The sequence below is a fragment of the Acomys minous genome, assembly GCF_964271855.1.
Source record: "Acomys minous genome assembly, chromosome: 4".
Lineage (NCBI taxonomy): Eukaryota > Metazoa > Chordata > Mammalia > Rodentia > Muridae > Acomys > Acomys minous.
This window is the reverse complement of record NC_140486.1, coordinates 50303856-50328709: the sequence shown is the minus strand read 5'-3', so window position 1 is coordinate 50328709 and position 24854 is coordinate 50303856. Positions and strand designations below refer to the sequence as shown.

At 49.7% G+C, this 24854-nt stretch overlaps 1 protein-coding gene across 2 annotated transcripts in view; it reads right to left on the bottom strand.

Moving 5' to 3' along the window:
* SIL1 (SIL1 nucleotide exchange factor) overlaps nt 1-24854 on the bottom strand; it is a 228937-nt gene that overhangs the window by 1295 nt on the left and 202788 nt on the right. For both annotated transcript variants that reach the window (XM_084780061.1, XM_084780062.1), the window contains 2 exons: nt 917-1013; nt 355-519 (listed from right to left, as the gene is read on the bottom strand). In XM_084780061.1, the coding sequence (XP_084636187.1) occupies nt 355-519; nt 917-1013 (262 nt within the window). The remainder of the gene's footprint in view (nt 1-354; nt 520-916; nt 1014-24854) is intronic.

Sequence of the window (24854 nt, the reverse complement as noted above, 5' to 3'; positions counted from 1 at the left end):
CCCAGAAGAAGTGTGCCCAGGTTTCCAGAATCCCAGGGCCGGGTCAGCCTAGCTCTTTGGTCCCCTGGCTGCTGTATGCCTCCCACGCTCTGATGCTCCATCCCATGCCTTCCTCACCAGGCCTTACTGCCTGCGTACTTGGCACTAATCATCACTAGCACCTCCTCCCTTCCTGACCAGCCCTCGGGTTCCAGCCGTGGTGTCATGTCTCATAGGACATCCTCTTTGATACACGTCTCCTCTGTCCATCCATTCATCTGTCCATCCATTTAGCTGGACAGAGGCATTTGAGGGGGCACTTCGGTCAAATGGCCAGAAGCAAATACAAAGCAAAACAAAGGTGTGGGCACTCACCTTCTCGGTGACCAGGTCATAGAGCAGGGTGACCACACGCACAGCCAGCACCTTCGCACTCTTCTCTTGCACAAGGCTCCTGAGGACCTGCAGGCCCCCAAGCTTCAGGAACTGCTGCTGGGCATAGGGGAAGTGGCGCAGCAGGGAACACAGCGCGAACAGGACCTGGGGGCACATGCCAGGGGTAAGTGAGAGCCGCACAGGTTTGTACCAATTCTATGGCACAAAAGAGGCAGCTGAGGTCAGCGCAGTGAGTCAGGACCCGCCAGGCTCCTCCATTCCCTTGAGTCCATCTGTACTCCAGAACTCAGATGACGAAAGCTGAGGGGCCTTCAACAAAACCAAGGTGAACAATATGGCTCAGGGGAAATGCAAGGTCATCGAGCCTAGCTGTCCCCAAGCCTCCAGATGACACTGCCACCTGCATTAGATGTTGTGAGCTCTCTGTGACAACAGCAGACAGTGCTCAGGACCCTGTGTATGGCATGAGCAGGAGAGAGCCTTCCCCTGCAGGCCCAGGGCACATGCCGGACACCAGGGTAGGGGTAAGGGGCAGACTTGCCTTTTTCTTGGTGGGCAGAGACTGCTCTGTGGCCAGGATGACCAGTAACTTCTGCAGAGCTCCCCCTTCAATGGCTTCTACCTGGACCCTTGGATTGCTGTGGGAAGAAGCACAAGAAACGGTGATACTTTGCTGGGCGCAGGATCCAGGGAACTAGGGAGCTAAGACCACACCAAGCTTTCTTGGAAGAGGCAGGAACACAAGAGGTGGGTGCTGCTTGTCCCAAACAAGTTATTACTCACCTGCAGAAAAAAAAGAGAAATGTGTGCACACCCAACTGGGGACAACAGCCTGTGGCAGAGGTGAGAGGGCCAAGGGCCACACGCCAGCCTGCTGCTCTCCAGAAGCCGACAGACTGAGGCACTAGGGGAGAAATCACATCCACCACCAGGATGGCTTGCACCACCACCAAGCCATCCTGAAATTGAAACAGCACCCAGAAGCACTGCTGCATGCTCCCTCTGCGTGAAGCCGGTGTTGGGAGCTTCGTCTTCCGTGATCCCAGGCAGCTACACACTAGGCAGAACCTGGAACGCTCTATGCTTTTGGACAGAGCTGGAGGCCAGGCCCAGAAGCCCATCCTTTCCCCTCTCAGCACTCTATACATGTTGTGCACATATACACACACAGACATTCAACCACACATAAAATATAAATCCTTAAAAATTAGTTCAATCCCAGCCCTCCTGGACATAAAGAGGACACCAGCAGGAACATGCTGGAAAGCCGCGATGAACAGGCCTTTCACCCCCTTCACATTCTTCCTTTCAAGACAGGGTCTCTCCACATAGCCACATTGCCCTGGCTGTCTTGGAACTCACTATATAGACCAGGCTGGCCTTGAACTCACAGACATCCACCTGCTTCTGCATCCCAAGTGCTGGGATTAAAGGTGTGCACCACGACACCTGGCTTACTCCTTGCTTTCTTTTTTGTTCTTTCTTTTTGATTTTTGATTGTTTTTGTTTATGCTTTTGTTTGGGGGCAGTGTCTTGCTAACCTCAGTTCCACTGCCATCTTCCCATCTCAGGCTCTTGAATGCTGGGATTGCACACATGTGCCGTGGTCCTTAGGGTTCTAAGACCATATTAATGGTCAATTATGGCACATGTGACAAGCACAGAGGCCTATGTGGTCAGCTTCTTAGGCAAACCCAAGGGTCTCCCACTCAGAGGCCCATGCAGGAGTTCCCAGAGAACAGAAGGGTCAGGCCACAGGCCCGGCAGTCACACACACCCAGGCAGCCCAAAAAGGATGCCAAAATCTCCATGAGTCTCTGGCTGCCTTCAGCTCATCACAGGGCTACAAGTACCACAGAGCCTCCAAAGCGTCTGCCCTCCCAAACTGCAGCTTCCTAGCTGGGAAGCCACACAGTGTCCCCAACAGTATGGCAGGCTGCCAGGAAGCAAGGACAACTTAGAGACAGTCAGCTTCTGTTCTGGTCCAAAGTTCAGAAGGTAGGGGAAAGATGGGTAACAGGAAAAATGGCGCACCCCACTGCTGCCCTTGGAAGAGGCCCAGCACACAACCAGTAACCCCCAAAATGGCCTGCCCTTTGTGCTCCTGCCAGGAACCATCTTCTAGTCTGAGAGCAGACACAAGCAGTTTTCCTTCCTCGCTCTCCTGGCATCCTCCCATCAGAGGGATGTATGGAGGGTGCTGGCCAGTCCCTTGGCAGCTCCACCTTTGTGCGTAGGGAGCAGCCTAGTGAAGAAACGGAGATGTCCCAGGAGATGGCAGGCTGACAGCTCCCTTCCAGACAGGCAGGCAGTCTGTGCAGGGGCTGGAGTGGAGCTCCTTGCCTGCCTCTATTGCCTGTACTGGAGGCAGGCAGCTGCTTCATCAAAGTGTGAGTTAATTAGGGCCGTCTGTGTCATCATGTGGCTAAGGAACATTCGCCCACAGCAGGCAGGGGCTATGAAGGGAAGGCTGCCATGCTGGGAAATTCACTGACACCAAATTCTGCCTCCCAAAGGGGGGCCGCGAGGCCCGACAGTGTATCAGCCCCAGGAAGCACCTCATCCCCATGGGCCCTCTGAAGAGAGCATGCGGACCCAGGGCCCACCCTTCCTAGGAAGCGAAGCCCACACGGAGTAGAGGAAAAAGAGCTCCCAACACAGGGGTGAGCATCAGAGAATAAAAGAAAGCTGAGAACTTCCCAGGACTTTCAGAAACAGCATTCCCAGGCAATAAATCTGCCTTCTCAGCAGCAGCACAGTCCCAAGGGAGCAGTGGACAGCTGGACTACAGGCGTAGCTACACATGGGGCCCGGGCAAGGCAACAGCATTGGCATCGTGGGCCTGTATGCTGCCTAGCCCTCCATGCCTCCAAATTAAATAAAGTGTCCACACTAACTCCGGGCCCCTCCCCTGGGGTCTCATGACCTCAGGGTTCCAAAAACACCCTCTAAAGTGGGCTGTTAGTGCCTCCTGGCAAAGGCTGAGGAACAAGGAGGAGGAAGGTGGGGCTGCAGATATCAGGTGGCTTCAGACTGTGCAGGCACAGACAACAGAAAGGATGTTTTCTGCCGCCAGCCCTGAGCAGACGTGCTGCTCTCAGAAACACATCTTCTCTCCAGGCAACCCACTTATAGATCCCGTGTGCACGGCTCCATGTGCTTGGGGGCCAGGGGGGTGGGGTGGGGGATGGGGTAGGAGTGGGGAAATGCCCAAATAGCCCAGACTAAGCTCTAAGGATGTGCATGGCCCAAGGCCTGGAGCACAGTCAGAGGAGATCTGTCAACAGCGACTGATGACCCGCATAAGTCCTGGGATGGTTCCCTCACCTGGGAGTCAGAGCTAGGGCGACCTCCTATTTAGACAGAATGAGTAACGCACAGCGAAATGCGGAACATGTTGTAGCGCGACGCCATCATAGCGACTTGCTTCACAAGAGGCCTGACCAATCCCCGAGAGCACGGCTGCATCCACGCCAGCTCCACCCCTGTCCACCTCTGGGCTGGACCCGAGTTCTACCTGAGCCAGAGGGGGCCAGTCCTGGTGGCTGGAAGGTGCTGGTCTACAGAGGGGATCTGAGCACAGTAGACGGTCAGAGGCCCGCCTTGCCCCTCACATGCCAGCAACACTAGTGTACTCAGAGTCAACAGGAGGACAGTGAGCACAGCGCTCGCCTCTGACGGGATAGATGAGACCAGGCCTTGCTCAGGGCTAATCCGGCCGGGCACTTGGAATGGTGGGGTGTTCACAGTCAGCAGGCGAGTCAGCTGTCTGTACTCAGAGGGCCAGCAGCAGCTGCTGCTCCGTAAATCTTAAGTGGGGCAGGCGGGGAGCGGGGTGGATCTCAGAATCGGAAGTGATTGCACTTGCTGAAATCAAACAGTTTGGGTCAGGTGACAGCAATAGGTCAATCTGTCAAGGGCCATCAGTCATATTTTAGCTAAGCTGAGCAAGTGTTTGGCTACCAGCAGAACACCTGACTTCAAGAGCAGCCAGTCAGGGCCAGAGACACAGGTCTTCGGCCTGCATTTTCCAGCCTTGGCCCTCAGGCCCACACACAACACAGGAATGTGGACTACTTCAAAGATTAGCAATTTCAAGGTTCGAGGAGAACACTGGATCAGACGTGGGCCCTTTCGAGTGAGGATTCTGTGCCACTGCACTGTCTCCAGGCCAAGTATATGTACGAGGTGGGGGATACACAGAAACGGTTTGGGATAATCTGACTGAACGTGGAGTGTGAATCCGGGAACAGGGAGAAAAGATGGAGGAGGCAGAAGTCTGGGGTGAGCAATGGGGGAGGATGACAAGTTGGACAGAACCAGAAAATACTCAGGTAAAGGCGTGGAGCTCTGCTTGCATCCTCCAACTTTCCAGATGGAGCCTGGGCCCTGGCATGGCCACAGGCACTGGGCACATACTGTACGAGCGGTGTACTTTCTTACGGGGCCTCAGCACTTGAAGCAAGGCAAACATTTCTTCTCCTCACTGTATACTACAAAGTCTGTAGAAGATGCCATGTCACAAGACAAAGTCACATCTCTGGATGGTTGTCCCCATCTGGAGCCTGCATGGTTCTGCTTGAGAGACTTGTCACCTTTTCTTGCAGACAGTAAGACTCTTTCTCCAGTGTCCTCACCTGGCCTAAACCTGATATGTGGCCTGAGCATTGCTCTAAGTTTGGGGAGCAGGAGGGAGCCACACAGGCCATTTAGGGACGAGCAGGTATGTAATCAATCACACAAGACGCAGCCCCCTGGAACAGTTCTTTTTTGAAAGTCATTTCAAACGATGCACTGCAGATTACAGAAAAATAAGCCAGACACAGTGGCATGTATCTGTGATCCCAGTACGCTGGGGTTTTATAAGGCAAAAAGATCACTTGAACTCATGGGTTCAAGACCCTATTTCAAACCAACAGCAGCGTATTTCACAGAGAAACCTCCCGTCAAGACTCTCCAGCCGTTAATGGTTACACATCAGCCTTTCTGTTTTCTTTCCCTTCCCTCCTCCCCATCTCTCCCACTTCTCCTCAGAGCTGGAGAGCAAATCCGGGGCCGCGCATGTCCTCACAATCCTTTGCCACTGTGCTCCAGCCCTCTCTATATACACAGGACGGCCCTACACATATGAGAGCAGGTTGCAGACATGATTTCCATTTAACGTCAGAACACAGGAAGCACAGAACCCAGGCTGGGAAACCAACACCAGCACAGTGATTTGCAAGGTGTCCAGCTTTTGCCAAGCATCCCAATAACATCTCTTTTAGAAAAACACTTTTCATCCCTGTCCAGTCCAAGCCCATAGGAGGAGCCTGTTTTGCTAGTCTCCTTTGCTCTGGAAGTCCTGTCTTGTGTGGCCCTGACATTTAAGAGTGCAGGCCACTTGTACAATGTCCCTCAGGTTAGATTTAGCTCATGATTAGACTGAGGTTATTCGTGTTGGCAGGAACACTACAAGAAACATGTTGTTGACTTCTCAGTACATCACATCGGGGGACACAAGTTGTCAATCAGCCCCTCAACAGTCATGTTCACTTTGAATATTTGATTATGGGGGTGCTTGTCAGACTTTACTATGTTATTGTTTATTCCTTAGAAATGAATAGCTGTTGTGTGGAGACACTTTTGGATTGTAAGACAACTGCCTCCTCATCAGCCTTTCACCCACTGGTTCTGGCATTCACTGGGAATTCTTGCCTAATTATTTCTGTGTTGTCAAACGGCAACATCTACACTCCACCATGGCCTCCATCTTTGTATGTCGGCACGGTACCTGAAATCGCAGGTCTGTCTTTCTTCACTTACTCATTTACATATCACTATGGATTCACAGATTCTCCTCTAACCTATGGGATGCCACTCACCTTTGCTAATATTTTGATGCTCAAACTCTCCTTGAGGGCCAGGCGTGGTGGCGCATGCCTCCCAGCACTCGGGAGGCAGAGGCAGGCGGATCGCTGTGAGTTTGAGGTCAGCCTGGTCTACAAAGTGAGTTCAGGACAGCCAAGGCTACACAGAGAAACCCTGTCTCAAAAAGAGCAAACCAAACCAAACAAACTCTCCTTGAATCAATAACCAGTACCCCTTCACTATGGCTTATGTTTTTCCGACACGCTTGTTTGTTTTTAAGACAGGGTTTCTCTGTCTAGCCCTGGTTGTCCTGGACTCACTCTGTAGATCAGGTTGACCTTGAACTCAGAGATCCACCTGCCTCTGCCTCCAAAGAGCTGGGATTAAAGGCAAGGGGCTGGAGAGATGGCTCAGTGGTTAAGAGCACTGACTGCTTTTCCAGAGGTCCTGAGTTCAATTCCCAGCAACCGCACAGTGCCTCACAACTATCTATAATGTGATCTGATCATACTGTATACATAGTAAATAAAATCTTTAAAAGATAAATAAATAAAATAAAGGCATGTGCCACCACCACTCAGCTGTGATGTCCTTTTTTCATTCTTTGTGATTATCTTATTTTCTGGCACAAGATGCTTTTATTTGAAATACTGTCTTTTTTCTGCAACAGACACACTGCAATGATTTCTCTAAGGAACACTTCTTTTGGGGGCACTTCTTGAAAATACAATTTCTAACCCCTACCTTCATTTATTAAATTATAGTCTTGGAAGGTTTTGGTCCCACACTCTGCTTTTCCTGAGTGTTGCACCTAGTTTGTGATAACTAGCCCTGACGCCTCACCTGTGGCCCTGTACATCATTTCTGATAACCTGCTGTCTAGCACTTGAAGAGCAGGAGAGAGACCGCCATCAGACAAGAACAGCTGCACGCAGTTTTGCCTTCTCCCACCTGCTGTAGAACAGCCTCCTGATACTGACCCGCAGGCTACCCATGTGAAACTTCTGCCCACCCAACCCTAGTCTGCCGTGATAGGTCTTGGCCCTTCTGAAGCTCAGAGCACCAAACGCCCAGAGAAGGTTGCCATCCCTGACCAGGCACCATGGCACCCTGCTCTTGTTCTCCCGGTGCTTCTGACTCCTGCGGCCCTGACTTCCCACAAGTGCTCTGTGGGAACGCTCCACCAGCCATGCTCAGGGGCTCCAGCTTGGTCGAATCTCCCAGAGCCCAGTGGGCCTCGCCATCTCTGTTGTAAGGCCACTCTGTCCCTATGCTTGAGGCTACCTCTACATTTATGACAATACTTTATAGAACTGACTTTGCTTAAATCCCTGGAGGCTGGTCACACGATCCTCTGATGAAACTGACTCAGAACCGAAATATAGGGTTTTTTATTTAGTTTTCTTAAAGAATAAATGTTAAATGTATAAAACCAAAAATTAAGTTACAAATAATAAGAGTGCTATGATATTTACTTCCAGTGGTCAGATTTTCTCTAAATGAAGAATAAATATATGTTTGTTTTTATCATTTTAAAGATAGTTAATTTTTGAAATAGGGTCTCACTATGCAGACCTGGTTCAGAGACCTGCCTGCTTCTGCCTCCTAAGTGTTAGAATTAAAGGTATCTATCAACACACGGCCTCTAAAATAAATTATTTTTAAAGATTGTATCACAACAATGGCCAGCATGGCATTAAAATTCTAGAGGTACAGTAGTGGCACACATACCTTGGCAGTTACCAACAGCTTTCTTACTTAAGGCCCATTTAACAAAGCTGGGTGGTGGTGCACGTCTTTGATCCCAGCACTCGGGAGGCAGAGGCAGGTGGATCTTTTTGAGTTTGAGGCCATTCATCCTGGTCTACAAAATGAGTTCCAGGACAGCCAAGGCTACACAGGGAAACCCTGTCTTGAAAACACAAAACAAAATAAATGACCCAGTCAACAAGCAGGAAACCACATCTGGTGCTGGACCTAGTCACCTTCCCAGGCCGGTGAAATCACAGATCTTGGAAGAGAATGGACAACTGCCACTTTATTAAAACAGAATAACCCCCAACTACAATTTAAAATTTGTCCTAATACTCAGATAAGTGTAGGTCTCATCTCTCATCAAGGAAATTTCTCTTTACAACATATGGAGACCATTACAGAAAACCACAGTCAGTCAAAACACAGAGTCCAGTCCCAGTGGACACATCCGGAACACAACTTGACCTAAGGGCTGGCAGCACCACTGTGCAAGAGGGGGCAAAAAGGCTGTAAGAGCCAGAGGATCATAGAGTTTGCTGTGAGACTGTGTCTCCTGGGAATATCAGAAGCTACACCTGTAAAATCTGGTCAACATGACCTCCTAACCATGAGCAGAAGGTGGACAGCAAAAGTAGACATGCTAACATGCTAACATGGATTGGAGTGGGGGAGTCCAGGAGGCCTCAACCCTATCTAAAAAATCTACAGTAGTCACTGACTGCTGTGAGGGAAAGTCTTCCCTAGGGAAAAGCACACCAACTGGTTGTCCAATACCAAAAGTCAGACCTGAAAACATACATACAAATAATATCAGAGTCATGCAGATGTATTTTACTTATGAGTACACACACATGCACATGTAACAACAATTACTAATAATAAAACAAGAGGCTGTGAATTTGAAAAAGAGCAAGAAGGGGTATATGGGAGGGTTTGGAAGGAGAAAAGGAAAGGGAGAAATGATGTAATTATATTATAATCTCAAAAGAGAAATGACTCTAAAATATCTAAAAATGACTTTAAATATCTAAGAGCGTTAAACCCCTAGGACTGACGTTGTGTCAGTTGTTGTGGCGGCTTGCAACTCAACAAGCCCTGGGTCTTCTAAGCCCTCTCTCCAGCTGCCTAAAGTTAAAATTTTAATAGTAAACATTAGACCATCACTTTGCACTTGAGCCTTTCATCCTGGTTTGGTCTTCATTCTGTCTCATCTGTTGTCATGCCTTAATAAAAATGCCATGATGTGAACGAAAGCAAGAGAGTGAGAGAGAGCAAGAACGAGAGAGAGAGAGAGAGAGAGAGAGAGAGAGAGAGAGAGAGAGAGAGAGAGAGAGAGAGAGAGAGAAGGAGGGAGGGAAAATGATTCAAAACTCAGATTGGACAGTGTGACATGGTCTCCCTGGAACATTCCCACATTGAGGCCCTTGCTCCAACCCTACAGCCTCACCATCCTTCCTGTGACTCTACACAAGTTTTCAAGAAATGCAGACTTCCCATGAGCCTCTATCACTGGACCAATCTCTTTGTGAAAAAGGAAATTAAAAGTAGGAGGGAGCACAAGGGTTTCCTCCTGGGCGCTAATAATATGAGGTTTCTAGACATGCTTTGAAATCCTGTGTTGTGTTGACTGAGATTGTTGAAATTGATATTTGTCTTTTCATAAAAGAGGGGGCAGAGAAGGACTCAAACATTAAATTAATCTGCAAGGTTTGGTCTCCCTGTCCCTCTCCATCCCCAACACACCACAAAGGTTCACACACACCCAGGTCTCATGGAGATGGTCCCAAGTTTCCCTTTGACACTTGACTTTCCAGGCCTTAATCTGTAGATGCTTTTTTACTGGAAACCACACTCTGGACCTCAAGCTCCTACAATCTGCACTTGCTCACTCTTCCCAGCAGGAAGCCCACTGCCCTTCATGGAGCAGGCAGACCATGGATGGCCGCTGCCCCACACCTGACTCACACAGGTGGTCTGCTGCCCCGCACCTGACTCACACAGGTGGTCTGCTGCCCTGCACCTGACTCACACAGGTGGTCTGCTGCCCCACACCTGACTCACACAGGTGGTCCGCTGCCCTGCACCTGACTCACACAGGTGGTCCGCTGCCCCGCACCTGACTCACACAGGTGGTCTGCTGCCCCGCACCTGACTTACACAGGTGGTCTACTGGTCCTGCTCCTCTCTCAACATCAGTTCCTCAGGTCTTGTTGCTATCCTTACCTCCGGCCTCGCCCTGACAGTGTTCCAGGGGATAATTTTCTCCTCTTCTATCTTTTTGACTTTTACACTTCATACATAAAATCTCAACTCCGGCTGGTCCCCAGAAGCCTGTGGGGCCCCTTAGACAGCCACCCTGCAGCAGTCACTTGGACTTCATTCAATTTTCAGACTGAGTCATCCTCCTCTTCAAAGATCTGGTTCAGACATCACATCTAACCCCTGGAGCCGGAGCCTCTCCAAACAGCCCGTTTCTGAAAGGCTCTCCAACCTCTCGCTGCACCAAATGATTCTTGTTGCTCACAGTCTCATTTTGGATTTTAATTTGTTTTCTTAACCTTCTGAGAGACGAACTGTCAGAGAAGTGAGTTTAAACTGTGAGCAGGCTAGCTGGGGGATTTAGCTCGGTTGACGGAGAGCTTGCCTAGCATACACGCAGCCCTAGGCTCAGTCCTCAGAACCACATAAACCAGCCTCAGAGGTGGAGGCAGGGGGATCCAAAGCTCAAGGTCACCCGTGGTTCTAAAGTGAGTGTGATGCCAGCCTGGAACCTTATAAAAAAGCAAGCCAGGGATTATTTTTTGCAGAAACAGATTTCTAACTGTGCAGAGCCCTACTGGTTGCTTCTGAAGTAGTTTTAACGTCTGAGGTGAGGGCAGCGTAAAGGGGCAGTGATCCCAGCTGAGGGCTGATGACAGCTCAAAGCCGATGGTCTGGTCACGCTCTCTCTCTCTCTCCCTCTCCCTTGTATTTTGAGACAGGTTTTCTCTGTGTAGCTCTGGCTATCCTGGACTCACTTTGTAGACCAGGCTGGCCTCAAACTCAAAGAGATCCGCCTGCCTCTGCCTCCCAAGTGCTGGGATTACAGGTGTGCGCCACCACGCTGGCCCACTGACCAAGGCGACTCTTATGAAAGGACGCATGTAGCTGGGGCTGGATTACAATTTCTGAGGTCTAGTCCCTATCATCACGGCAGGGATCATGGCAGCAGGCAGACAGACACTGGGGATTAAAGGCATGGGCTACCATGACTTTTTAACTTTTCAACTCAAATCCAACTTCAGGGAGTGAGCTGAATAAAGGGTGCACTGATCTAGACTTGGAGGAACCTGGGCTCAAGTCCTGCGCCCAACATTTCCAGGCTGTGTGCTGCAGGTAGGGGAGCACACCCCTCTGTGGCATTTGTAAAGTGGGGTGAACGATAATGCTTCACAGAACATCAGGTGGTGAAAGGCAACTAATAAAACTCTATAATGTCCCAGAACAAGTCATCCTGTCACCCTGCATGGCTTTTATGTTTACTTTTCTGCACGGAGAAAATGCCTGGGTTTTCAGCTGTCTCCGGAGGGGAGGGCCCACCTGTGGCAGCGGACAAGGAGGAGAGACGCTTCAGCTTGCAAACAATGGCCTGAGATTCCTTCTCAGCTCCTGTGGCTGGAGAGGCAAAGGCGGTACTAAAAGAATCCAAGGGGGAGAAATGTAATTAACAAGCTAGAGGGGAAGACTGAGAGGAAGGATCAGAGAAGCTAATTAGAAAGGGCTAGAGGGAGTCCGCAGGGTGGGGCACATGGAAGAGAGAGGACTAGAGAGAGTTATCTGTGGCCTCTAATTATTCTAAAGAAGTCTCTGTGCAATTGTCTCTGGCAGTGAGGGAGATGAGGTAGGAATAACAAGGTTAAGCAGAAGAAAATTTAGTTAAAGCACAGGGGAGATTTTTTTTTTTTTCCACACTGAGATTTCTCAAGTTTACTATGGAGCTCAGGGAAGGTGTGCACCTGGGTCATTTATACCAGTTAGTGGTCCGCCGTCCCCACAGGTGCTAACGGAAGCGTCATAGGCCGCACCCTGTGTAGCAAGGCGTCTTCCCAGCAAGCTGTGCAGTCAATCCTTGCTCCAAGCCACAGACAAAACACCGTTAGCAGGTCCTGTGTGGCTCAGGACAGATTCTCCACTCACCCAGACCTGAGAAGTGTTCTGGGAAACTGAACACCCCTCTCCCTCCACCCCTCCCCTTCTCTGTGCTCCAATAAACTTGATAAACACAGCATATCTCACTGTATGAAAATCGTCCCAATCCAAGTTGCTTTTGCTACACAACTGCAGAAATGTTTATGAATGAGCAATCTCTTAATAGCAAAAGAAAGGCAGCAGCCGTGGGATGGTCTGCAGCTGAAGATGACAACACTGAAGAGCTTCATTTACAGGATTTGGAAGTCGTATAGTCTACAAATGTCTCTGCTGTGCAACATACATAACAAGACTCAAAATATCCTTTGTTTGCCGAGGTTTTGCTCAGATATTTAAGGTTTATGACAGTTTAAATATGGTGAACAATATGGTGAACGATCCAAATATTTTACATCATTGGTATTTGGAAGGATCTTTACAAACAATTAGTTCAGGTTCTAAAAGGCACGTACAACACCAGGTTCCTGGTTTCCACGGGGGTAGATCAGCGTGGCCTCACTGGCCAGCTGCAGACTGTGAGGATGGCATCGTAGCTCCCACTAACATGGGTTTCTCATGCAGCTTTGCTCACATCGTAACAGAGGACGGCACTGGGTGACATGGCTCTGTGGCCTCCCCATCCTGGTGCAGGGATCACGAGGGGCTTATTCTGAGTTACAAAGGGGCTAGAGAGGTGTCTGATCTTACAGTGGGCCTGGGCTTTTTCCCCAGCACCCACATGAGGCGCACCTGTAACTGCAGTTCTAGGGGATCTGACGGCCTCTTCTAGCCTCCACGGGCACCTGTACATATGTGGTGCACATGCAGGTACTGAGATAAAATTTTGAAAAGGAAGGCTAAAGAGCTTCCTCATTGTCTTTGCTAGTGCTGAGGACTGAACCTAGAGCCTTGGGCAGCTAGATGACTGCTCTCTCAATAAGTTATGCGCCCAGCCCCATAGCTTCCTTAGATGCAGGGGAGAGGCCTGGCCTTGCCAGGAGCCCTTTGCCCGACTGGTCAGATGGGAGACTGGGGCCTAGAAGGAAAGGAAGGCTTCTCACTGTCCAGAAACCCTTGAGAACTGAGGCAAAGTCCCGGCTCCTGACAGCTTCTAGAGACAGAATAACGGATGGCTTGGCTTGTGACCATACTGTCTGGCTGGGACTCCTGGTCTAGTCAGCTGCTCTACAGAGAGCGACTGTGCTCAGCATGCAGTTAAGCACCTTAGGTCCAGAGCAAAGAATGGAAATAGCTCCTGCCTCTATCAGGCAAAATTAGCAGCTAAAAGAGCCACGTGGAGAGAGAGATGGTTACCTAAGAATGGACTGTCCAGGAAAAACGGCCTTGGCAAAGGCCAAACATTAAGAGCAGAGGAGAAAGCCTACACGCTGCTACACACTGTCCATCGGAAGTCACATAAGAATCCAGTTTTTGTGGGGTATGATCCTGGGTGCCTTTAAGTGCTAGCACTCAGGAGGCAGAAGCAGAGGAAGAGGCAGGGGGAGCTCTGTGAGTTCCCTGGTCTACATAGCAAGTTCCAGGACAGCCAGGGCTACACAGAGAAACCCTGTCTTGGGGAGGGAGAGGATCTTTTTCCTTTTAAGAAAATGTTAAAAGTTGCTTTCCATAAGCTCTTTAACTCTGTCTCTGATAAATCATTAAGAGGCCTTCTGCAGGGAGCATTCTAATGTCAAAGAAAAGATACACTCATAACGTAGCTGCTGTCAGAATGTGAGTGGCTTATTTAAGATTCAGCGATTGTCACTGCATCAAATACAAAATCTCTACGGCCCGAATAGTGAGGGAAACAAAGGCTTGGAACTTCGGCGTTCCTTACAGACTGAATTTTAGATCACAATTTAAAAAGGGAAAACATTAAGCCAGTTCAAATGTGGACTGTCATACGCATGGCAGTTTTCAGCCGCCTGCGAGAGTGTGACAATATGAACCTTGGCTGGGCCTGGGCCCTGATCTTAGCTTTGCCCACGTCCCGGATACAGGGGCAGGGCCTGCGGTGGGCAGAAGCCAGAGCTGGAGACCCTGGAAAACTCTTCAGGAGGTGAAGGCAGCACTGTGGATAAGGCCGAGCTGGAGCTCACTGGGGGGTGGGGTGGGGGCGGGGAGGCTATAAAGCCAAGAATGTCCAGACACCAGGCAGGAGCTTTGCCTTTTCTCACCTTATGCCAGATATTTACATGAAGCACAGCAGAACACCTGTCCCACAGAATCTAAGTGCCTACACACTGACCCATAATAGCCTTCAACAACAGGATTGTGGGACAGTGTTATGTGCTTCAAATTTTACCATCTGGGATTTATTTCTTTGAGTCTTAAAGACAGTTCAGTCTTTCAGGGTGCCCTATTAAAATGCCACTGCCCCTTGGTTGGGAGAAACAGTCACACTTAAGTAGGGTGATCATATAATTTATTGACTCAAGCAGGACAATAAGAATGAAAGATGGTTCTATTAATTACTGCACTGGAACAAGAGGCATAAAGAGAACACATGACGGCCACTGCCTGTAGAAGGCTTTGTTAGGCTCTACGGATGACACAAAGGTGGATAAAGGACTTTTCATGGACCTGGAAGCTGACTGGAGGGGCTGGGGTTCTTGGGAGCAGGTTAAAGCCAGACTACACAGAGGTAGAAATGGCCCAGGAAAAGAAAATGTCACACATCTGAATTTGAGTCCAGATTTCCTTTCTGCATGACCTTGAGACAAGTTAATGAGTGTATTGTTGCCAAGGCTTCTACATCTGTGAAATAAAGCTTATTTCATAAACTCCTCATGAATATTAAATAAGAGACTAGTGATAAGACATCTGACACTACTTTTCAACAAGTCAACGTTATCAGCATTATCAACACTGGCCATGTACCTAAGACCCAACTACTTCCGCAAATGCCAAAAGTGGAAGTTGGAGGAAGGCAAGAAAACCAAAACACCAACCGGGCATATTCAGCTTTTCTCCATTCATACTAATCCTTAGGTGCCACTCTTCCTGGTCTCAGCTTGCACCGAGCCAGCCACCACTGTGCCTTCTTCAGCGTCAGGTGGCAAATGTTGTTCACCTGGACCATTTCTTCAACAGAGAGAAGCAGCTTTCCAGTAAGCAAACGTCATTTCTAGGGTTCTGGACACTGTCCAGACACTGCACCCTCTTCAGCTTCTTGAGCCTCTGACGACAGAAATGCAAGAATAAAGACAGTGCTCCAGCCCCAAGGAGAACAGTGTCTGTGTGCCTCTGTGCAATAACTAACTCAAATAGCAGCTCATGTCCTCCTGTGACAACCCAGTGAGGCAGATGCTATTGCTCCCATTTTACTAGGCCACAAACTCAGTCACAGAAAGCTAAGTAATTTTTCCAAGGTCATAAGACTAAAACGGAGCAGAGTCTCGGAGGCCCCAGTGTGGGAGTTCTTTTTTTTTTTTTTTTTTTTTTTGGTTTTTCGAGACAGGGTTTCTCTGTGTAGCCTTGGCTGTCCTGGACTCGCTTTGTAGACAAGGCTGGCCTCGAACTCACAGCGATCCGCCCGCCTCTGCCTCCCGAGTGCTGGGATTAAAGGCGTGCGCCACCACGCCCGGCTCAGTGTGGGAGTTCTAAGGATTCTAATAGGCATTCATGGTGAGCTGCTAGCTGGACGGCCAGAACGTGTCTACCTTATTGGCATTTTCTGTCAAGATGCTAAGCTACTTCACCAAAGGAGCACTGTGAGTGTCACACGAGACAGGGCAAGTGGGACCATGGCATATCACGGTGCTACTGCCAACACCACCCACCATTTAATTCCAGAGCTTGACCCAGGATGGAGAGGAGGAACCATTTGCACGTCCCGCTAACCTGCCGCTCCCATGCTAGATGCCAGGCTCTGTAGCACCATTCTTAAAGTCTGCTCTCTGGCTGGCAGCACTGGCAGTATCTGGGAACTAGGCAGAAATGTAAATTCTCAGGCCTGGAGCCAGTTTTGCCAGAGCAGTAACTGTAGAGAAGGGGCGTGGCCACCTGCATTTAACAAGCCTGCCAGGAGCTTCTGACGTATGCCGTGGACTGGAAGCAGTAGGCAAGAGTGACCCTGGACTCACAACAAGCTGCGCTCTCTCCTGCCCCAGTCAGGAAAGGCTGGCCTCGGGGCAGGCAGCGGAGCCCAGCTTTTGCAGGGACCAGGCTGTGAGGGCCACTGCCAAGAAGATGAAAAGCTCTCCATAGAACCCAGACCTACAGGGCCACACTGATCAAACTACAATAAAGAAGAAAGTGAAAAATCTGACAAAAGGAAAATGCAGCTTCAGTGGGGGACAAAATACAACAATCTTCTGTGGAGATGGGAGCATGAAAGGGACGTTAGATGTTCAAAGAGCCAAATGGTGAAATGACAAAAAAAAAAGAAAGAAAAACATGAGAAGAAAGACAAAGTATGGACATCAATGCCACATGGGCTGCCGCCTAATGATGGCAGTAGCGGAGAACAGTACCGCCTCCTCCTAGAGACTGGGTCCCCTCCCCCATCCCTTCAACATGACAGCCTATATAAATAGAGTCTTGAGGGAAAAAATACCAGCAATTAGTCACTGAATCTTGCTTGTTGGGATGAGGGAAATTTAGAGAAAATCATCAGAGGCTCTGATGATAGGAAAAGCTTAGCTGCGGCGGCCATGTGGCTGGGGCGGAATGTGACTACGAAGGGTGAAGGCCTGTGGGCTGACTCTGCAGTCTTTGATGCCTGCCACGTTTTAACCAGAAAGGGAAAATGGAGGGCCTAGGTACTGGGCCATAGTGAGCGTCAGCCTGGTGAAGCCCTGGTTGGAAGTGGAACATGTGCGTACAAGGGAAACCCAGTGAGGCCAACGGAGCAGGAGGCTTGGTGGGCGGGACAGCACAGCGGAGCCTAGAGAGTGCCGGTGCCACACTCCACCTCTCCTGGCCGAGGCATGTGCGATGGGTGATAGCAGCAATCCCACTGCTGCCATTCAGGGAGTCTGCGGAAAACAGTTCTATTAGGACTATGAGTAATGGAGGAGAGCCTCCTTCTCCCAGTGACTTTCTCAGCTCAAACATGCTGTGTTCTCTACAGCAGCCCCTCAGGGGCCCTTGCCCACCCTTCTCCAGATTCCATCTTCAGCTGTCTAGTTCCTTCAAGTCGCACCTCAAACACCACTTCCACAGGAACACATCTGAGGACCACGTGGCCTTCACCGCACCCTGTTCTGCCTTCTGATGCCTTCACTCTGCTTCAACACTCTCATCAGTCCAGTCAGTCAGGAATTCTCTTGAAAATATGGACTGCGGTTTGTCGTCGCATCATATGCAGCCTCACTCCAGGTGTCTGGCCCAATCCAATGCACCGTGGCATGCGGTAACAAGCCACTCTGAGAGATGTGCCAGCCCTGTATCCATCTCCACTGAGACAATGGGGCCTGCTGAGCCTAACCTTGTAAACCAGGTATGGAGATGGGTTTGCCACATGATCTCCCTTCCTACTGAGTGCCTAACCACCCTATGAGCTCAACAATGACCACCCCAGCCAACGCCCTGGACTTTACCTTCTCTTCTTGATTCCTTTGGCCAGGCCCCTCATGTGCCCCCACCATCCTAGGTCCCCTGGCTACTTGAGAAAAAGGACACAGGAAAGCTGTCCAACAACTGCCAGAGTATGTCTGGGAGTACCTAATATTTGCCTATAAACAAAAACTAATACTTAAAACCAATAAACTAATCTCTAATCACATTAATAGAATTTTAGGTAGGAGAAAGAGAAACAAAGACTGGGAAGGCTAGTAACCTCTACATGGCTCCTGAAATCATCTTTAATAAATTACATGTCTGCCTCGGTCATGTAGGAAGCCAGCTGTGAGGCACACATATGCTGACAGGTGGCCACTGTCACTCCCTTCAGCCTGACTTCATCTGACTGCCCTGGGTGAGGGCTGGAGCTGTGGCTGGGACTTCTGCTTTTTTCTGGCGTTCTGTCAAACTCCCCAGACTTCCCTCAGGTCAGCACAACCCCAGGGCTGGCTCCTTGACCCTCTCTTCTCCTGCCAGTCCTCTGCCAGCCACAGTTCTAAGAGCAACTTGAAGTCAGCTTTGCTTGAGGTCCTAACAGACAGGGGACCACTGAGTGGTTGGCACTGAGTCACGCAGAGGAGCAAGCGCATTGGAAGAGGGCAAGGTCAAGTAGACAAATACCACACGATGAGAGAGAACTGCATGAACTGCAGTGGCATAACGTAGCATAACAGATGGATAATTAGATTTATTCTGAGAGCTGTAAAAGTAAGTAATTAAATAAAAATATGGAACAATGAATCTGCCACAGAGAGACACCTAACAGCCTCATGAGGGCCTTGCAGCTGGCGCAAGCAGCCTGGGAGAAAGCAGTGGGCCAAGAATGCCTCACATTTCCCTCATGTTTAGGCACAATAAACTAAGCACCAGCTCAAGATGTGCCCAGGGGAAGCATCAGCACACAAGCAGTGCTACACCACGGGAAACCATCTCTTCTCTATTCTGAAGACCATAGCCTGAGGGAGACCAATAAAGCCCCGGGCCCACTGGTGGGGTTGGCAAGGCCCCTGAAGAGTAAGACTGACTGACTGCAGAGACAGAGAGAAGGGAGGCACACGTGTGGACAAATGGCAGGGTCAGGACTTGCACTTCTCTCCCGGAAGTTGGTAGTAAATAAAGCTCAGTAGACAGCTAAGGAACATGAGACAAGTACTCACTGTGCGCAAGGCACAGATTAGGTATGCTACCGTACCAAGAAAACAGATACTCTGAACACGGTATTTGATATCTAGGAGCAAACAGATCATCTGGAATCTGATTTTTAGATAAGGACTTATGGTTTGTTTTGCTTTTGTTTGGTTAATTTGGTTTGGGTTTTGTTTTGTTTTTCGAGACAGGGTTTCTCTGTGTATCCCTGGCTGTCCTGGAACTCACTCTGTAGACCAGGCTAGCCTTGAACTCGGAGATCCACTTACATCTGCCTCCTCAGTTCTGGGATTAAAGGCGTGCACCACAAGTGATTAAACTAAACTGAAATTTATTGGGTCCCATAAAAAGACAGGATGGCAGAAGCAACACAAGGTGTGTGAAATGAGAGGCCTTTCTAGGTCTGGCTTCCACTCAGCGGTTAAGAGCACTGTCTGCTCCTCCAGAGGTCCTGAGTTCAATTCCCAGCAACCACATGATGCTTCATCAATCCCAACACTGAGTTTTTCCTCTCCAGGAGAAGGACCCTGTTTATATGTGTGCCCATCCTGAGCCAGTCACTACACAGTGGGAGTGAGGAGCTAATCTCAGGCAAATGACCAGCCCTATCTAACAAGTGGACCGGTGACTACAACAGCCTCATCTGCTCACACTGTACTGGTGAGGATACTGTGAAAAGAAGGAAAGTATTGTTTTCCAAAGGAATGTATAGAGACCCAAACCTGTGGGAAGGAACAGCCTTCAGAGGTCACTTTTGTTTTACACCCCTTTAAACCAAGGCACCAGGGGAAACTGGCTATCTGGGGCTGGATTAGGAGGCGGACAGGCTGCTAACAGCCAGGTCATGGCTCTGGTTGCAGAGATCCAATTTGGCCCTAGCCCTTGGAAGTGCTGCAAAGGTCTTGCTATTTGTACACTTACACGGTCAATAAACTATTTCACTTAGGAAACTCATACAGTACTGAAACACTGAGAGGGATCCCAGGGAGCCAGTTGCTTGTGGGACTTCAGTGCTCGCTGAGTCTCCTCAGAGTGCTGACTGTGGAGTCAGCTCTTCCTCACCTGTAAACACAAGCGCCTCTGAAGGGGACCTGAAGTAGGGGTTGCAATACTCCCATTCACACCAATGGTCCCACGGCTCCGTCTCTCTTAGGAAGAGAAGAAGCGCTTTCGTATTCCCAGTTCACAGAAGTTTCCCTTGTCTTTGAAGTTTCTTTAAACCCTTAATTAATTAGTGTGTGTGTGTGGGGGTGTGTGTGTGTGGGGGTGTGTGTGTGTGTGTGGGGGGGGAGGGTGTGTGTGTGGGGGGGTGTGTGTGGGGGGTGTGTGTGTGGGGGTGTGGGGGGGTGTGGGGGTGTGTGTGTGGGGGTGTGTGTGGGGGGTGTGTGTGTGTGGGGGTGTGTGTGGGGGTGTGTGGGGGGGGGTGTGTGTGTGGGGGTGTGTGTGTGGGGGGGGTGTGTGGGGGGGGTGTGTGGGGGGGGGTGTGGGGGTGTGTGTGTGTGTGTGGGGTGTGTGTGTGTGGGGGGGGTGTGGGGGTGTGTGTGTGTGGGGGGGTGTCTAAACGTTCATGGGGAGGGTGAAGGACAACTCTCCTACCATGTGGGTCCTGGGGATCGAACGCAGGTCTTCAAGCTTGGTGGCGAGTGCCTTTACTCACTGAGACAGCCATCTTGTCTGATCCTGTTTTTCTTCTATGAGGCAGGCATCCTTACAGTACCCTTGAATGGCCTAGAGCTTGCAACGTAGCCCAGGATAACCCTGAACTCACAGTCTTCTGACCTTAACCCCGAATGCTATGATTATAGTAAGTGTCATCACACACAATTTTAAACCTGCCGTTTTGCTCAACAGCTCACAGTGGGGCTCTCCCTGCCATACAGCTTAGAAAGAGAAGCCATGCAGGCCCTTCCTACCTCAGTTCCAGACTCCAGCTGTCTTTTAACAAAGAACAAACTTCTAGGCTCTCTAGATGCCAAGATGTTCAGGGCACCAGCTAGAGCGAGGGCACCACAAGGCAGGACCACCACTAGGCCTCAGCTCACAGCTCTGCATACTCCTAAGTGCATCTTCCGACTTCACCATGAACCTAGAGTCTGCCCTGAGCGGTGGTACTAGCCAACACCTGGCAAACAAGTTCTTCCATCAGCTATCTTCCGAGGCGTTACCTCGAAATTAAGAATACAAAGATAAGTGCTCACATGGAACAATGACATGCTCTGGCACTTGGAGCCACACTGGATGGCCTGGTTCACAGCAGCCATCCCCACCCAGATGTAAAAACCAGGGGCCAGGCTGAAGGGCAGCCTGCGCGTGGAGGGCCGCTCTCTGCCTGGAAGCCTTCTAAGCTGTCTCTGCTCCTGCTGCTGTGGACAGCACTTTACTTCTGCCTAAGCTCTCCCCAGAGACAAGCAGGTTCACACCTCCCACTCTGCCCGGCCCTCCTCAGTACAGAATGAATCACTAGCCAATGTCTGGAGTGAATCTGAGCTGCTAGGAACCCCAGACTGAACTCAAGTACTTCTTCTTGAGCTAATTGTTTATTTTTATTTATTTATTTATTATTTTTATTTTTATTTTTTTGGTCAGTCCTGGAGAAACAGTTTAAAAGGTAGCTAGCCAACCGTTTCTTCAAAACTACTGAGCTTAAACAAATCAAAACATCAAAACAGACTGAATTAGAGAGTAATAACCCTTTCCAGCGTAGCTGGGGAGTGGACTGCACAGAGTGCCCGGCGTCAGCTAGGTCCAGCAGATCCATGTCAAGGGTTCCTGGGTCCTCAGTCAGGAAGGAAGGTGAGGAATGAAGCAAGCAGGAGGGGTGGCAACCTGGGAGCAGCACTGGGACGGGGGAGGAGAATCACTTCTCAGCCCTAGTGAGGAGTACATGGCTCTGAGCTGGGTCTGCCATACTATTGCTCAGACTTGCCTGTCACCAGGCTGAAGGGACGTAGGCAACTGCTGAGTGAACCCCTAAACTCAAGCCAAACTCAAGGCCGTGAAAGGCTGAAGTGGCACAGAGACCAAGAGAGCTGGCATGTACAGTCAAAGGACTCACGTTAGAAAATCCAACAGCATCTTCTGTCTTAATTTTACTCTCTTCTATCTCTTAATTAGGAAACAAGATAGATTTTGTGCCATATACAGGAATAAAATAGAAAGGAAAAAAAAATCTTATCCCTCAGGTAAAAAGAAATACAATATACATTTATACCAAAATCTTTGCCCATTTCTCTTTGATATGGGCCACTACTATCCGTGCAATCGTCCGTATAAAGAGCCTACTTCCCGGGGGTGGGTTAGGGAGGCTCCTCAGATCCTCAGCACAGCTCCTCAATGCCAAGTGAGCAGTACACAGAAGGGGGAAGGGTGGCCAACCACACCCTAAAAGACTCCAGGAAGATCTGACATTCCAGAATCAAAACCGAAGTGCTCCTGCAGACAGTGTGAGCGTGTGTCAGTAGGACACCTTCTGTTGGCCTACACTAGCTTTGTCTGTCCTAGCGACCCAGGGGCTTTCATTCTTTCCTGGCATAGCTGTCACCACTGGTGTCCTCCTCTCTGAGCTCTGCACTGTAGCCTCCAAGCTCCTCTGAGAGGCATCACTGACAGGGCTGAGCAAACTGGGAACAACAGGAGGTGATCTCATAGCCTTCACGTTCCAGGGCCAGCTCCCAATTACTTGTACTGCTAAATAATTGAAAGAGGATAATAATCCACTCAGCTGATTTGGGAAGCCAGCCAGCCACACAGATTATCTCAGAGTGAATTATTCACATGTGGGATAATTGGGAATTGCCCAAACTCCTGTTAGAGGCTCAGGCGTCACATGGAAGAACACTGAAGACAGGAAGAATGAATGCCACACTCCCCCTCAGGCCTCCTCACAGTCATGATACACTGCCGTCTTCTCTCAAGCCAATGGCATGATGGTGACAGTGGGATAACACTGGTGTGGGGACATGTGCTGTGCCCTGGACTCTGAGCTATATGTGCACTCAACGCACCAGAGCTCACTTCATCTCAAGAGGAGTCTGATGCACGAGGTCCTCTCCGGTTCTTAGCTATGGAGGTCGAGAGCCAGGCAGCTTAAATAGCTCATCTGGGGGGACACCATATTAATGTCTTTCCAGAGCCCAGGCCTTACCCCAAAATACTCTTTTCTACCTAACTCACCATTTCCACTTTGGAAGTAAGTCTTTCCAAAACACCTGGGCCTTTGAGAAACTGAAATCTGTCTTTTCTGGTGCAATGCTATCTAGCTGCCTGAATGCGTTTGGGGGCAGTACTATTAGAGGCCCACGGAGTCAGCACCAGCCTGGCAGGCCTATGACCTGGAAGCAGAACTTCCCATCTCAATGCCAGACAACACCTGACGTAGACATCAACATTCCTGACCTACACACACTATGACAAGCGACAGACTGTTATTTTAACACTAACTTTGGAAATAATTTGTTACAGAGCAACAAATAGCACGGACAGCTGTTTGCCCACAAACACACTGACAAATGGACAGGAGGAAAATAAACACTTCCGACAAATGATACATCAGTGGCAGAGACACGTCAGGTGCCAGCCAGAGGCCACAAAAGCCTTGACTAAGCCCCAAGGTCCATGCACGCGAGAACAATTACCTTCACGTCCCAGATACTCCAAAAGTCTAGTGGAGAAGGAGCTGACATGTCACATAGCGAGCATCGCTCTGCTCCAGCAGGGGTGATGGTCACAGTAACCAAAGCCACCATGCATGGCATTTCTGTTACCCCCTCCTCCCTCATGGTGACCCTCAGAGGTGGCACACAGTAGGCACTAAGTGAGTATTTGTCGAATGAGTGAGGAATGGCTATCTTCTGCGACTGACCCCGTCCTTCTGCTACAACTCCGACTTGAAGGGCTTATCAGTGGATACACCTCAGGGGGAGGTCAGAGGAGGGGTGTGAGCAGGGACAACAGAACTCCTGTGACTGTGGGGGTGCCACGCAGCCTCTGCTTTATACTTTACATGTCACACCACATGGCCTCTCAAGAGCAGCCAGGAGCCATAAAAAAGCAGACGCCAACACTGCCCTTGGGCTGTGCATCTCCAATACTGTACACTGCCCAGTCCTGACCTCAGAGAAAAGGAGTAGGTGTGCTGGGAGCCGATGGAGATGGCCAGAAAGCCAGGTATACACTATGGTCCTGAGCCTGACAGCCATGTTCCTATGGCAAAGGAGCTAAACCCACAGAGACATTTCCCAATCTGGCAAATAATAACCTTCCCAGCTATAAAGTACCACAGCCACAAGGTCTGACATGCAACTTGGCGAGGGGTGACTCCAACGAAATATCAAAAAGAACTTGCTACTGAGAGTAGTACAAGACTGGGGCCTAATATTCTTCCCACGATAAAGCCAGGACCGCTTTAGCCATGTAAATTACATCTCGTTACTTTCTTGATCAAAAGCCAGCAGAGCCTTCTCATTACTCCTAGAAAAAGATCCATATAATGCCCCGGTCTTGAGATGCACTGCTAACACCGTCAAATGCACCCCGTTAGTCCCTCTGGCTCACCACAGTTTCAGCCACACGAGCTCTGATGGCTCCATTGGCTGGTTCTGTTTGTCCCCTCTGCCTAGAGGGGCAGATCAAAAAGATACGAAGACAAGGGCATCTGCCTGTCCTTCCTGGCTCCCACTGACTTCCTTACCTTGTCCACCCAAAGCCTCCTGTATGCTAAGCAACAAAGCCCTCTACAGGACTTGGCCTTTTATGATAACAAAAGGACAGCAGAGTGAGTGCCTGAGCCTAAGCGCACGCACATGCACACGCACAGGTATGGAGTTGCCCCTGGGAAAGTAAATACTCATGCATAGTTCAGTGAGTGAACAAGGACACAGGATGACGAACAAATGGAACCAGTTAAGGAGAAAGGATGTTACTATTTTTAAAGTGGCTGAGAAGTGATAAAGGACAACTCATTACAGATGCTACACTTGACCCTTTCAGCCATGGCC